A 14,532-nucleotide genomic window follows, 5' to 3' on the forward strand; every position below is an offset into this window, starting at 1 on the left:
CCCTCCTCTTGTTATCTCTTAGGTTACGCTAAGGAGCAGTTCAAATGAGCAAGGCGGGACAAAAGCTTTGCTTCTTTCCAGCTGTGTCATGGCATCTGATGTGCCTTAATCCACAGCAGCTAAGAATCTTCGTAAGCCAGCCCTTCAGATCCCAGCAGCCTTGAGCTTCCTTGCTTTCTAGCCAGACAAGCTGCCCGGCCTCATCTATACATTTTCTGCCTCAGCCCTGGACTCTCCCAATTCTCTAAGAAACTTTTTATGTTTTAGTTTTGTAAAAGAAATGATTGGAAAGGGCCCTATAAAGCATTCACAAACATATCATTGGAAGGAGGGTAAGCAGAAAATAAGAGAACAAGATAATTCTTAAAGGATGCTCACAACTGTTTTAAAGAAATATTATGAAATATAAAGCCCTCTGAAATATATAAAATGATCTTAAAAAAAAAAACTTAAAAAGCTGTAAAACGTTGAGTGATATAATTTTAATTTTAGACCAAAAGCAAAAAGGTACTGCATGCTTTGAATAGCCAGCCCCACAGGTCATATAAGGCCAGTGAAATCATTTGGTCTGGCCATGCCAGGGCAACCAATGGTGGGATTCAAAATTCATAAAATCTATAGGAGACTAATTTTGAAATTGATAATTTTGTATGGCCCACAAATGATGTTATAAATATCCAAATGGCCCTTGGCAGAAAAATGTTCCCCACCCCTGTCCTAAAGGCTCACAGAGACAGGGATCTTAATAGAGACAAAGGCTAGTGGAAGGTGTGTAGGTCTCAGGGTACCACCCGCAGAAGGGATGACGCCTTCTCTGGGGAGTGAGTAAGGTCTCCTGGACCGAACTAACCCCCATGAGAAGGCGTTGTTATAACGTGAGTTCAACTGTTCTCTTGGCTCACACTCTTGCTTTCTCTCTTACCATGTAAGTGCTCTCTCTCTTTTTCCCTTCCTCTCTCTCTCTCTCTCGTGTGTGCCCATCATGTGATTTCAAGTGCCATGCTATGATGCAGGCAAAGGCTCTCACCAGATGCCACTGCTGACTGGACTTCCCAGTTACCAGAATTCTGAGTGAAATCAACTTTTTTTTTTTTTTTTTTTTTTTTTTTTTTTTTTTTTTTTTGACAGGCAGAGTGGACAGTGAGAGAGAGAGACAGAGAGAAAGGTCTTCCTTTCCACTGGTTCACCCTCCAGTGGCCGCCGTGGCCGGCGCACCACGCTGATCCGAAGGCAAGAGCCAGGTGCTTCTCCTGGTCTCCCATGGGGTGCAGGGCCCAAGCACTTGGGCCATCCTCCACTGCACTCCCTGGCCACAGCAGAGAGCTGGACCGGAAGAGGGGCAACCGGGACAGAATCTGGCGCCCCGACCGGGACTAGAACCCGGTGTGCCAGTGCCGCAGGCGGAGGATTAGCCTATTGAGCCATGGCACTGGCCCATCTTTTCTTTATATATTACTTAGCATCAAGTAATCTGTTATACCAACACAATCAAGTAAGACAGATACAATGCTGTTATAATTGGTGATTTACTAGTTAATATTTTTCATTAGGAAAATCCCCAATTTCTTGAATCAAAAACATAAGGAAATCAATTTCCTTCTTAAAAATCAATCTTTCTTTGAATGAAACAAGGAAACAACACACTGTACTATGAGGCTACTAGTATCTTTAATTATCCTTGTCAATCATCCATAAATATTTTCCTAGAGGAAAAAGTTTTAACATTCAAGTAGTAATAATGCAAAAGGGCTAAACGAAGAAGGGAGAATAAGAGAACCAAAGATAGAAACCATCTCATATGAAAAGCACTGTCAGTACTTAACCAAGAAGCGAAGAACTTCAGAACTCTCAAGTGCGGAAATGACTGATCACAGCACAGATGTGCACAGTGGGTTTTCCGTGTAGCAACTGACACCAGTTAGGACACCCACAACCCACACTGGAACGCCGGGGTTTGAGCCCTGGCTCAAGCCAGGCCAATTCCAACGTCCTGCTAATACACACTCTATAAGGCAGCTGGTGATGCTTCACATAGCTGGGCCCCTGCCACTCACAGAGGAGACCTGGGTTGAGTTCTGGGCTCCTGGATTTGGCCTGGCCCTGCCTCAGCTGCTCTGGGCATTTGAGGAGTGGACTAACAGATGGGAGAACTCTGACTCTATCTCTTGGACTGTTTTTCAAATACAATATGTATTTATTTGTTTAGTTGATAATATGTATTTGATAAATAAATCAAAATTAAACAAAATAAGGCACAGACACAGCAAATTCACACCTGCACACAACATGTAAGTAAATGGTAACGTAATGGCAGAAGGAGACATCTGACGCTAAGACTACCTGCTCCAGGGTGCGGACTGCCTCCTCTGAAGAGTCGCTATCCGAAACCTGAACCAAAGCCTCTGCTTTCAAACGAAGACACTGATTCTTCTGTTGAAGGCTGCTCGGAGAGGCACCAGCATTCTCTGTGCTCTTCAAAGCTGACAAAATGAAGGATGTCTCAATGAAGATAACCATACCGCTTCACTTTTTTAAGGATGAAACATAATAAATTATAGACACAGTAAGCATACATTTCCAAAAACTATACATAAATACTTAATGACTAAGCAAACCTGCTGCAAAACAAAAGTCAGCCTTTAGTAAAAGCCTTTGTAACAAACAGCAAATTAAAGACACTGGAGGAGAAATGAATCCGAATTGGAATGGACCTCGGGAAACTGTTTCTCAATGACGGAGGCTGGGCTACGAGTTGGCCAGGTATAGGGAATCACTTTTTATGATTTCCTACCACCACACCTCACCCATCATTCACCCAGGCTCCAAGACACTCATACTTCCCTTTTTCTACATCAGAGAAATTTAGACACATGAAGATCCTGGACACACAAGAAACTTCACTGTTACAAAGGCAGAGCACCTCCACCCCAGCCTAAACTGTGCCACAATTCCAAACGTGGGGAACCTTTACTACTCACTGTCAGTTTAAAAATAATATACTAGTGGACATACATAGAGATTTGGCATTTATTTAACTTCCTCAGTGAAACTTAAATTAGTCAGCAATGTAAAATACAAACTACAGGGGCCAGTGTTGTGGCATAGTGATTTAAGCTATCGCCTGCAACAATGGCATCCTCTATGAGCACTGGTTTGAGTCCCAGCTGCTCCACTTCTGATACAGCTCCCTGCTAATGTGCCTGGAAAGCATCGGAAGACAGTCCAAGTACCTGGGGCTCTGCCACCCATGTGGGAGATCCTGATGGAGTTCTAGGCAAAGCCCGGCCACTGTGGCCATCTGGGGAGTAAATGAACAGATGGAAGATCCCTCTCTTTCTGTCTCTCCCTCTCTCTGTATAACTCTGCCTTTCAAATAAAAGAAGAAAACAAAATATAAAATGCAGCATCTGAGGTTTGGAAACCACTATTCTTTGTCTTTTTTAAGATGAAAATAAAGAGGGCTGGCTATGTTCACGTGTAAACCCCAAAGATGTCAAGAATACCTTCATTGCATGAAAGAACAGCTTCCTTAGGTCTATGCATTTTGACTTGGGTTTCTGCCAGATGATACCATCCGGTTGTGCAGAGGGGACTTTCCCTTAACCCTGGAAGGATAAAACAAGCACAGAAGTCAAGGTTTCTGTGACTACAGACAAACGGGGCCACCATCTACTCTCCAACACAGGCTCCCCCGCCTCCTGCATCTCTCACGTCAGTCAGTCACCAAGTCACACGGCTTCCACGTGGCAATCCCTCTCTCCACATACTTCTCCATCTCAAACCACTTCAATTCTGACCTCCTCCATCTTTATCTCTCAAATGCTTGCATCCCCTCCAACACATTGCTACACTATAGCCAGATGATCTCTCAAAATACTATCAGATGATGGACTACCCCCGCCCCCCAAAAAAAAACCTCTTAATTGCCCTCAGGATACTGTGCAAGCGCCTCAAACAAGTTTCCTAAGGTCTTCCCCAAGCTTGCTGCCCGCCCCTTCCTGTACCCATACCTCATCCTTAAATCTGGCTGCACTGCCAGCAGTTTCCTGAACAAGCTCTCCTCTTGCCTCAGGCTATTTCAGATTCATCTCAGCCTCCCGTGTTCCTCCCGAGCCCTTTCAGCCCCGCCCTGGCTTGCATTTGGCATTCAGATCTCAACTTGAATGCAGGTTCATTTAGAAACACTGTGTAACTGATGAGATTAAAACCTTCCCATGGCTTCCTAAAATCATCCCATTTTTTGAAAAAGAAAACACTGAGACACAAAAAGTTTAATTAACTTTTCTGAGGTCTTGAAATCAGTGAGTGGAAGAATTGGAATTCAGATTTAAATTGACTCCACAATAACCGATCCCATCTTAGACATGCATTTCTTAAAGAAAGAATCAAAGATCAATGTCCAGCGATCCAATAACAATCACACTGTGGGTTGTGTGCTACACACTGTACAATACCTTCTGTTAGGTTCCTGACAGCATCTTCATACTTTTTGTCTTGCAGTGCTTTTATGCCTAAGCCAATAAGGCCTGGACCACTTTTTGAATCCATTTCTAATAGTCTACAACAATACTGCTGTCCCTCATCAGTAAGATTTCCTGAAATTAAATGAAAACGTATTTAGCACACATGTACCAGGTTTCTAAGTTCCACAACCTATATACTTAAATCTCAGAAGCTTTCACCATATCTTTACTTTTTTTTTTTTTTTTTGACAGGCAGAGTGGACAGTGAGAGAGAGAGAGAGAGTCAGAGAGAAAGGTCTTCCTTTTGCCGTTGGTTCACCCTCCAATGGCCGCCGCGGCCAGCGCGCTGCGGCCGGCGCACCACGCTGATCCGATGGCAGGAGCCAGGTACTTATCCTAGTCTCCCATGGGGTGCAGGGCCCAAGCACTTGGGCCATCCTCCACTGCACTCCCGATCCACAGCAGAGAGCTGGCCTGGAAGAGGGGCAACGGGACAGAATCCGGCACCCCGACCGGGACTAGAACCCGGTGTGCTGGCGCCGTAAGGCGGAGGATTAGCCTAGTGAGCCGTGGTGCCGGCTCTTTCACCATATCTTGATTCCAGGAATTGAAAAATGTAAACAGATCAGCAAATGCTGATATTAACATTAATTATTAACATTAATTATTATTAACATTAATATTAACATTTCAAAAAGAAAATTATGCCCTTTCATCTACATAAAAATTGGGATTAAAAATCACTTTAGCCATAGACACAGAATCTGAAGTCATAGCAAGAGTTCAGAATAACAAACCTACTGTTCCCTGTCAGCAGGCTGTCCCACAAGCCCAGCAGATCAGAACTGAGGAAGCCGTGGGGTCTGCCGCTCTTACCACAGGGTCCTGGGGAGGCCGGAGTACAAGACCCAGCTTCCTCCTTCTACGCCCTGTGAGCACTGGGGGCAGCCCCTCTGCACTCAGAAACTCCAGCACTGCCTCTGGTGCTGTACGCAGCATCACTTGTGCATGCCTGTTAGGACAAGGGGACCGCCTGTGTCCCACAGCACCACATTACCTCTGTCTGGGGCCTAAAGACACACACCTGTGGAAGCTCACCTCCACTTCACATCATGTTACTACCTCCACAAACTACTGCACACACTGCTGAGCCAATTACCACTGAAGAAATCACTCAGGAGTCACATTTCTGGACTCACCTAGAACGAGATCCAAATCAACAACCCAAGTGATATCCCACATTCCATCAAAACAAACAAGTCTTTTCCAGGAAAACCTTAAAAACTTTCTTGAAACACACGAAAGCGAAAAAACAACATAACAAAACCTGTGAGACTCAGCAAAAGCAGTACTTGCAGCAATAAATGCTTATATTAAAAAAAAAAACCTACACACAAAGATCTCAAATAATCTAATAATACATCTCAGGGACTTAGAAAAACAAGAACAAACCAAACCCCAAAATTAGTAAGAGGTAAGAAATAATAAGAATCAAGCAGAAATAAATGAAATTGAAACTAAAGGGAAAAAAAAGGAACAAAACTAAGATCATCAAAATGAAAAGCTGGTGTTTTGAGAAGATAAACTACCAAACTTTTAACCAAACTAACAAAGAAAAAGAGAGAAAACTAAAAAAAAAAATAAAATAAAATTAGAAATGAAAAAAAGACATTACAACTACCATCACAGAATATACAAAGGACCATAAGAAACTACTATGAACAACCATATGCTAACAAACTGAAAAACCTCAAAGAAATTGATAAGCTTCTGGATACTAATAGCTTACCAAGATTAAATCAGCAAGATACAGAAAATCTAAACAGACCTATAACAAGTTATGACACTGAAGCAGTACTTCAGTCTCTCATCAAGGCAAAGTCCAGGACCTGATGGCTTTACTACTGAATTCTACAAAACATTTAAAGAGGAACTAACTCTCATACTTTTCAAACTATTCCAAAATACTAAAAAGGATGGAATTCTGTCAAACTCTTTTTACAACACCAGCATCACTCTGATATCAAAACCAAAAAGAAAAGACAACACAAAAACTACAGACATATTCTTGATGAATACAGATGCAAAAATTCTCAATAAAACATTAGCAAACTGAATCCAACACTATACATCAGAAAGATCATACCTCATAATCTAGGGGGATTCATCCCTAACATGCAAGTGTGGCTTAACATTTGAAAAACAATAAAAGTTCAGAAATCACACCAACAGAATGAAGTACAAAGATCATATAATTATCTCAACAGATGGGGAGAAAGCATTTATAAGACTTATAAGATTTATAAGATTATATATAAGATTTTAAGATTTATAATCATACCTTCATGATTAAAAATCCCCAATAAATTAGGTGCAGAGGAACATATCTCAAAATTGTAAAGCTTATATATGACAAGCCAACAATCAGTACCAATCACATGACTAGGGGACTAGGGAAAGCCTGAAAGCATTCCCCTCAGATCCTGAACAAGACAACGATGCCCACTATCACCACTCTTATTCAATACTGTGTTGGAAGCATTAGCAAGAGTAACTAAGGAGAAGAAAGAAAGAAAGACACTGAAATTGAAAAGGACAAAGTCAAAATATCCATGTTTATAGATGATATGATGTTGTACATTAAACTCTCTAAACACTTGACCAAAAAGCTATACTGATAAAAAAAAAATCAGTAAACTAGCAGGATACAAAATCAATATAAAAGTACAACAGCATTTTATACACCAACCACGATCTAAGAGATCAGACAGGAAATCACATTAATAGCAGCTATCAATAAATCAAATCTTTAGGAATAAATTTAATCAAAGAAGTGAAATAGTTCCACAATGAAAACTACAAAAAACAAAGAAAGAAATCAACAAGGACACAAAAAAATTAAAAGAAATCCCTTGCCCATGGAACAGAATAATTTATATCATTAAAATGTCTATATTACCTAAAATTACTTAGAGATTCAATACAATCCCTATCAAATATCAATGACACTATTTACAAATTTAGAAAAACAATCCTAAAATTCACATGGTCACAAAAGACCCAGAATAGCCAAAGCAATACTAAGCCAAAAAAATCAAGTTAGAGACAACACAATACCTGATTTCAAAGCATACTGCACAGCTACAGTAATTAAAACAGCATAATCCTGGCATAAAAACAGATACAGATACACAGCTCAGTGGAATGGAAAGGAGCCCAGAATTTAATCCACGTACACACAGAAAACTGATTTGTGACAAAGGCACCAAGAGTACACATGGAAAAAAAGTCTTTTCAACAAATGGTGCTGGCAAAACATACATATATAGAAGAATGAAATTAGATCCCTGCCTCTCACCATATGCAAAAATCCACTCAAAGTGGATCAAAGATCTAAATGTAAGACCAGAAACTATGAAACTGCCAGAAGAAAACACAGGGGAAAGACTTCAAGACACTGATGGAGGTGACAATTTCTCAAGTCCCCAAAGCACAAAAGCATAGAGAACAAAAGAAAAACTAGACAAATGGGATTATATCAAACTCAGAAGCTTCTGCCCCAAAAAGGAAACAAGAGTGAAGAGACAACTGACAGAATGGGAGAAAATATTTGTAAGCAACTTACTCAACAAAAGATTAATATCCATAATATATGAGCAACTCTAATAAAACAATCAGTCGAGTTAAGAAATAAGCAAAGGTCTTGAATAGTTCTCAGGAGAACTACAGAGGGCTGGCATTGGGGCACAGCACGTAAAGTCACCACCTTTGAGGCCAGCATCCCATGTGGATGCTGGTTTGTGCCCTGGCTGTTCCAATTCCAATCCAGCTCCACACTACTGGCCTGGTAGCAGAAGATGGTCCGAGTGTCTGGAGATCTGCAACCCACGGTGGGAGACCCGGATGAAGCTCCTGGCTCCTGGCTTTGGCCTGGCCCAGTGCTGGCCATTGCAGCCATCTGGGGAGTGAACCAGAGGACGGAAGAGCTCTCTTTCTCTGATTCTCCCTCTAACTCTTTAAAAGTCAGTAAATAAATCTCTAAAACAAACAGAACTACAGAGCCAGTATTGTGGTAGAGCAGGTTAAGTTGCCACCTGCAATGCTGGCATCCGAGGTGAGCACCAGTTTGAGTCCCAGCTCTTCCTCTTCTGATCCAGCTCCCTGCTAATGTGCCTGGGAAAGAAGCAGGATATGGCGGAGTGCTTGGGCCCCTGTGGCCCACCTAGGAAATGTGGATGGAGTTCCTGGCTCTTAGCTTCAGCTTGTTCAGGCCCTGCCTGATGCAGCCATTTGTGGAGTGGACCGGCAGATGGAAGATATTCATTTTCTCTCTCTCTCTCTCTCTCTCCCTCTCCCTCTCCCCCCGTCTCTTTCTGTAACTCTTGCAAATAATTAAATATTTTTTTAAGAAAAGAGCTATAAATCACCAACAAATATATGGAGAAATGCTCAATATCACTAGCCATCAGGGAAACACAAATCAAAACCACCTCACCTCTCAGAATGCCTATTATAAAAAAGACAGAGAGTAACAAATACTTGTGAGGATGTGAACAAAGGGGAGTTCTTATACACTGTCCATGAAAATAAAAATGTAGCACAGCCACTGTGGAAAACATTATGGGGATCTCTCAAAAAGCTAGAAACAGAACTGCCACGTGAGTCGCAATCCCACTACTGGGTATAAACACACAAGAGATATGCACTCATTTTTTCAAAGAGATACACTGCTCACCATTTTACAGCAGTACTGTTCACAACAGCTAAATATGGAATCGCCCAGGGAGTCCATCAACAGATGGAGAGAGAAAGAAAATGTGGAGTTTCTATACACAATGGAATGCTATTCAGCCATAAAAAGAAAAGAAAACCCTGTCATTTGCAGCAAAATGGAAGGAACTAGAGGACATAATGTTGAGTGAAATCAGCCACAGAAAGACAAACAAAGATATGTTTTCCCTTATATGTAGGAGCTAAAATTTACAGGGGAAAATAAAGACACCTCAATCTGAACAAGGAATGTGGATTACTGGAGACTGGGAAGAATGACAGAGATAAAAAGTTTGGCATTTTAAAAAATAGGGGAAGCTAGGTGTTGTTCATTAACTGTGACAAAGATACTAATATGAGATTTAATACAAGAAATGGAGTGAGTGGGAAATGGGAACTCCTTGTACTACTACCCCATAATCTTTCTTTTGTAAATCTAAACTATTCTGAAATAACATGTTTTTTAAAAAGAAAAGATAATATATTACATCTCCATTTTCTCCAACTCCAAACTTACAATTTTCAATCCCAGAAAACATTAAAAAAAATGCAAAAACATGATTTCTTAAACTCTATTTTAATAAATTATTAAAAAAGTATTCACTTAATAGTTTAATCACATAGATAAATTCTTAAAAACACAGACTAGAACATGAAACAATCAATATGGGAATAATAACTTATCTGAAAAAAAAGACCTGATGTTTTAACTTCCATATAAAAATATAGACCCCAAGTCACACGCAGAACTACTGTTTCAGTCACAGATGTCAAGTTTTTTGCATAATGCCATTTGCTTACATATTTAAAGTTTTTCAAAATCAGATGCACACCAATGCACAATTTGCAAATAAGATGCTACACTCAGACTTGGAAATTAAATTAATAACAAATATAAAAGAAGTCATAATGGCTACAGAATTAAAACTTCAGTATTTGGTTAAGATGTGAACAACAGGAAGAAACTGATTAGCGGGCCAATAAAAAAGACACAAGCCTGCTATTGCTGTGCTTCCAGACACGAATCTTCTGCCAGGAGGTTCTCATTACTGCTTCCATAAATGCAAAGGCCGAGAAGAGACACGTCTAGTTCCATGCCACACCTGTGCCCACCCACTTTGCTCCCAGTGGTACCGCCTAGACAGCCACTACAACAGGCATCAGAATCAGCTGAAGGACGTGTTAGGAGTGTGCTGAACTCTACCCCACAGTTTCCGATTCCTCAGGGCTGATGTAAGGCCAGAGAATCTGTATTTCTAACAAGTCCTCAGGTAATGCCACTACTACTGGTCTACAGATCATACCTGGAGAACTACAGGTCTGCAGTACTTGCTAATACCATCCATCACCTTTATTACTAGTCTTATAGATACACTGCTTCTACTGCATTTGTAGCTAAATGATAAATTCTGGAAAGCAGAGACTGGGGCAGTACCACTCACACAATAGGCATTCATTAAATTCAAAGATCATAATGATCCTTTAAAAATGCCATTGTTAACTGATGTGCAGAAAGAATGGCTGGGAATTACTACAGAAAATTTTAGATCTTCATCATCCTACAAAAGAATTTAAAAAATGAACACTGAAATTGTATCTCTCGTTTCTACCCACCTCAGTCAAATTTCTTACTCCACAGAAACACAATTTATGAAAAACTACCTTGGTCACATAAAAGGCCCTTATTACAGAAAATATACCCAAGATGAAATGAAGAAAGTTTATCATGCATCTCTCCAATAAGCATCCTTAAGTAAGGCAGCTAAGACTGCACTTAAGGAAGCAAAGTGTGGGTAGGCTTAAGAAAACTGTTTCCAAAATGCTGATATGAAGAACATTCCCTTATTCTCTTTGCTAATGACCGGGGGAACAGTTACAAATTAAGGGAGATTGGGGAAAGCTCTCCTGTTGAGTTCTAGGGAACATAATCTCTACATCTGACCAAATGACACTGAGAAAAACTTCCCAGAGTCAAAGGAAACTCGCAACAGTAACACCACCAACCATCTAACTATCCTGTGTGCAGAGATAAAGGAACAGTACAGCTTCAACTCCCAATCCTCTCCTCCACACTGATTCTCAGTGAGAATATTAGCCAAATAAACTCCATGGTGAGCGGTAAAAAGAGAGGCAACAGGTCTCACTGCTTTTTAATAGAAAATCATTTATTTCACTTATTTGCTCTTTTTAACATTTAAAGGAGTCTTAGTTTCCAGATTTAATGACTTTAAATACAATTTGGTATATTTTTATTTCTCAAAAATGCAAGCTAAATTTATCAGTGATGACTGATCAAACTCCAAGGTATTGTGAAAAGGTCCAGGATGAATGAAAACTAAGTGAGACTGGGACCAGCGTTGTGTGAAGGGGTAAAGCCACCACCTGCACTGCCGGCATCCCCTGTGGGTGCTGAATCGAGTATCAGCTGCTCCGCTTCCGATCCAGCTCTCTGCTGTGGCCTGGGAAAGCAGTAGAAGATGTCCCAACTCCTTGGGCCTATGCACCCACGTGGAGACCTGGAAGAAGCTCCTGGATCCTGGATTCAGATCAGCACAGCTCTGGCCATTGTGGCCAATTGGGGAGTGAACAAGCGGATGGAAGACCTCTCTCTCTATTTCTCTCTCTCTCACTCTCTACCTCTCTGTATAACTCTTTCAAATAAATAAATAAATCTTTAAAAAAAAAACTAAGTGAGACCTACTGGAATTCAGTTTCTTAAAGTTTACAACAAAAAGAAAAGTGAGTTTTGTTTTTTTTTTTTTTGAATAATCAATTCATTTCTAGCATCCTGGAGAGACTGATGAACACTATAGAAATGTTCTTTTAAATAAATCCAGGTTGGGAGGAAAAAAAAAAAAAAAAGACAGGACATGCATTATTCTCACTTGGACTTTCTAATATTTCAAGAGCAAAAAATCTCAAAGAAGCTGTTTTCTGCCTGAATTTGAAAAACCAAGCTTTCTCAGCCTTCCGTTTCAGCAACAATCAAGGTCATTTAGTGTGGAAAAAAAAAAAAAAAAACATTTCAACAGATGACAACTGTGAAAGATACTCACTGCTTGCTTTGCTTTTTAAACAAGAAAAAATATTTTTTTATTTATTTGAAAGGCAGAGTTACAGAGAGGCAGAGGCAGAGAGGGAGAGAATCTTCCATCTTCTGGCTCGTTCTCCAAATGGCTGCAATGGGGAGATGGGCTGATCCAAAGCCAGGAGCCAGGAGCTTCCTCCACGTCTCCCATGTGGGTGCTGGGGCCCATGCACTTGGGCCATCTTCCACTTCTTTCCCAGGCCACAACAGAGAGCTGATCGAAAGTAGAGAGGCCAGGACTTGAACTGAAGCCCATATGGGACGCTGGCACTGCAGGTGCCACTGTGCCTGCTCCACCACAATGCCCGCCCCAAAATGGCTCAGTTTGTAAAGCTTCATAAAATAAGGAGTGAGGGGCTGGCACTGTGGCAGTGCAGTGATGCTGTCCCATGTAGGAGTCGGTTCAAGTCCTGGCTGCTCCATTTCTGATCCAGCTCTCTGCTATGGCTTGGGAAAGCAGTGGAAGATGGCCCAAGTTCTTGGGCCCCTGCACATGTGTGGGAGACCCCTAAGAAGCTCCTGGCTCCTGGCTTCAGATTGGCCCCGCTCTAGCCGTTGTGGCCATTTGAGGAGCGAAACAGTGGATGGAAGACTTCTCTCTCTCTCTCTCTCTCTCTGTAACTCTGCCTTTCAAGTAAATAAATAAATTTTTAAAGAAAAAAAATTGAGTCATTCTGAAATTAAGTTTTCAATTCTCAACATGCAAAGCAGGACAAACAAGAATGACATTTTCCGTTAGGCACAATGGAACAGAACCTGGTAATTAACGGCTATAAAATAGCAAATCTACTTTATAGGGTCAGCCTTCAGTGACCTTACAAATTTTTACAAGTCCTCAATATATAGAAAGTTCAATTTAGAGGAATAACGAAAAGAAAAATGTTCTGCATTAAATGTACCTAAACCTGAACAGCTCAACTCTGCAAACTTCTGCATCCAACAATACAGATGGGAAAAAACTATTCCTTGGTTTGAACACATATGTAATATCCACTTACCCACTCCTATTTGCCAAGATATAGACTCCTTTTCTTCCAGTTCTGCCAAACACCCATTCCCAAACCCCCTTCAAGACTGACTGTTTTTTCACTTAATCCAACATCTTTCTAACCAAAGTCCCTCACCTACCTCTTTATCACAGCACTTTGTCAACTAACAAATTTATGGGCAAAATTCTGCAGACTGTCTCTGGATCCTATTTCTGATACTGTTTTGCAGGCTCTTGGGTATATGAAGACCAGGTTATTTACTAATCAGCCCTTACAGACATATGTATGTTTACTGAGAAAGTAGTCAGTCCATAAAAAGAGACTTTAAAGTATTCACTTATGTCATTTGCTACATGAGCAGACCAGGAATAAGGAAATGATACAAAGCAATGATAGTGGAACAGGAATTAGAGAGAAAAGAGCAAATGCTGTGCCTGGCACTGTGGCGTAGCGGGTAAAGCCACCACCTGCAGTGCCAGCATTCCACATGGGTGCTGGTTCACGTCCCGGCTGCTCCACTTCCGATCCAGATCTGCTATGGCCAGCGGATGGAAGACCTCTCTCTCTCTCTCTGTCTTTCTCTCTCTCTGCCTCTCTGTGTAATTTTGATTTTCAAATAAATAAATAAATCTTTAAAAAAAAGAAATCATCTTTTTAAAAAAATTTTTGTTTATTTATTTGAGAAGCAGAGAGAGAGAGAGAGAGAGAGAGAGAGAGAGAGAAAGGTCTTCCATTTGCTGATTCACTCCCCAAATGGCCACAAAAGCCTGAGCTGGGCTAATCTAAAGCCAGGAGTCAGGAGCTTCTTCCAGGTCTCCCATGCAGATGCAGGGGCCCAAGGACTTGGGCCATCTTCTACTGCTTTCCCAGGCCATAAGCAGAGAGCTGGATTTGAGGAGGAGCAGCCAGGACTAGAACCGGCACCCATATGGGATGCCAGTGCTGCAGGCAGAGGTTTAGCCTACTGTGCAACAGTGCCAGCCCCAATTAATAAATTAAAAAAAAAAACTTCACTAACCAACCTGGAATGCCGTAACTCACAATTCCTCAGTACTCATGTACTTTCTTATTTTATTAGCCTTTTGGGGAACACACAGACTACACACTGCACTTCCTTTCACATCTAGAAACACTGAAACAGTAACTTACATATAGTAAGTACTGAAACACTCTTTGATTGATAGCAACATCATTTCCACACAATCACATAACTCAAGAACAT

The 14,532-nt window shown here is 41.0% G+C and overlaps 1 protein-coding gene across 13 annotated transcripts in view; it reads right to left on the reverse strand.

The window, feature by feature from the left end:
• SKIC3 (SKI3 subunit of superkiller complex) overlaps window positions 1-14,532 on the reverse strand; it is a 95,119-nt gene that overhangs the window by 63,561 nt on the left and 17,026 nt on the right. For all 13 annotated transcript variants that reach the window (XM_008261953.5, XM_008261956.5, XM_008261957.5 and 10 more), the window contains 3 exons: window positions 4,455-4,595; window positions 3,504-3,605; window positions 2,341-2,480 (listed from right to left, as the gene is read on the reverse strand). In XM_008261953.5, coding sequence (XP_008260175.2) covers window positions 2,341-2,480; window positions 3,504-3,605; window positions 4,455-4,595 — 383 coding nt within the window. The remainder of the gene's footprint in view (window positions 1-2,340; window positions 2,481-3,503; window positions 3,606-4,454; window positions 4,596-14,532) is intronic.

The sequence above is a fragment of the Oryctolagus cuniculus genome, chromosome 14, assembly GCF_051225735.1.
Source record: "Oryctolagus cuniculus isolate XC-2025 breed Fujian yellow rabbit chromosome 14, ASM5122573v1, whole genome shotgun sequence".
NCBI classification, from domain to species: Eukaryota; Metazoa; Chordata; class Mammalia; order Lagomorpha; family Leporidae; genus Oryctolagus; species Oryctolagus cuniculus.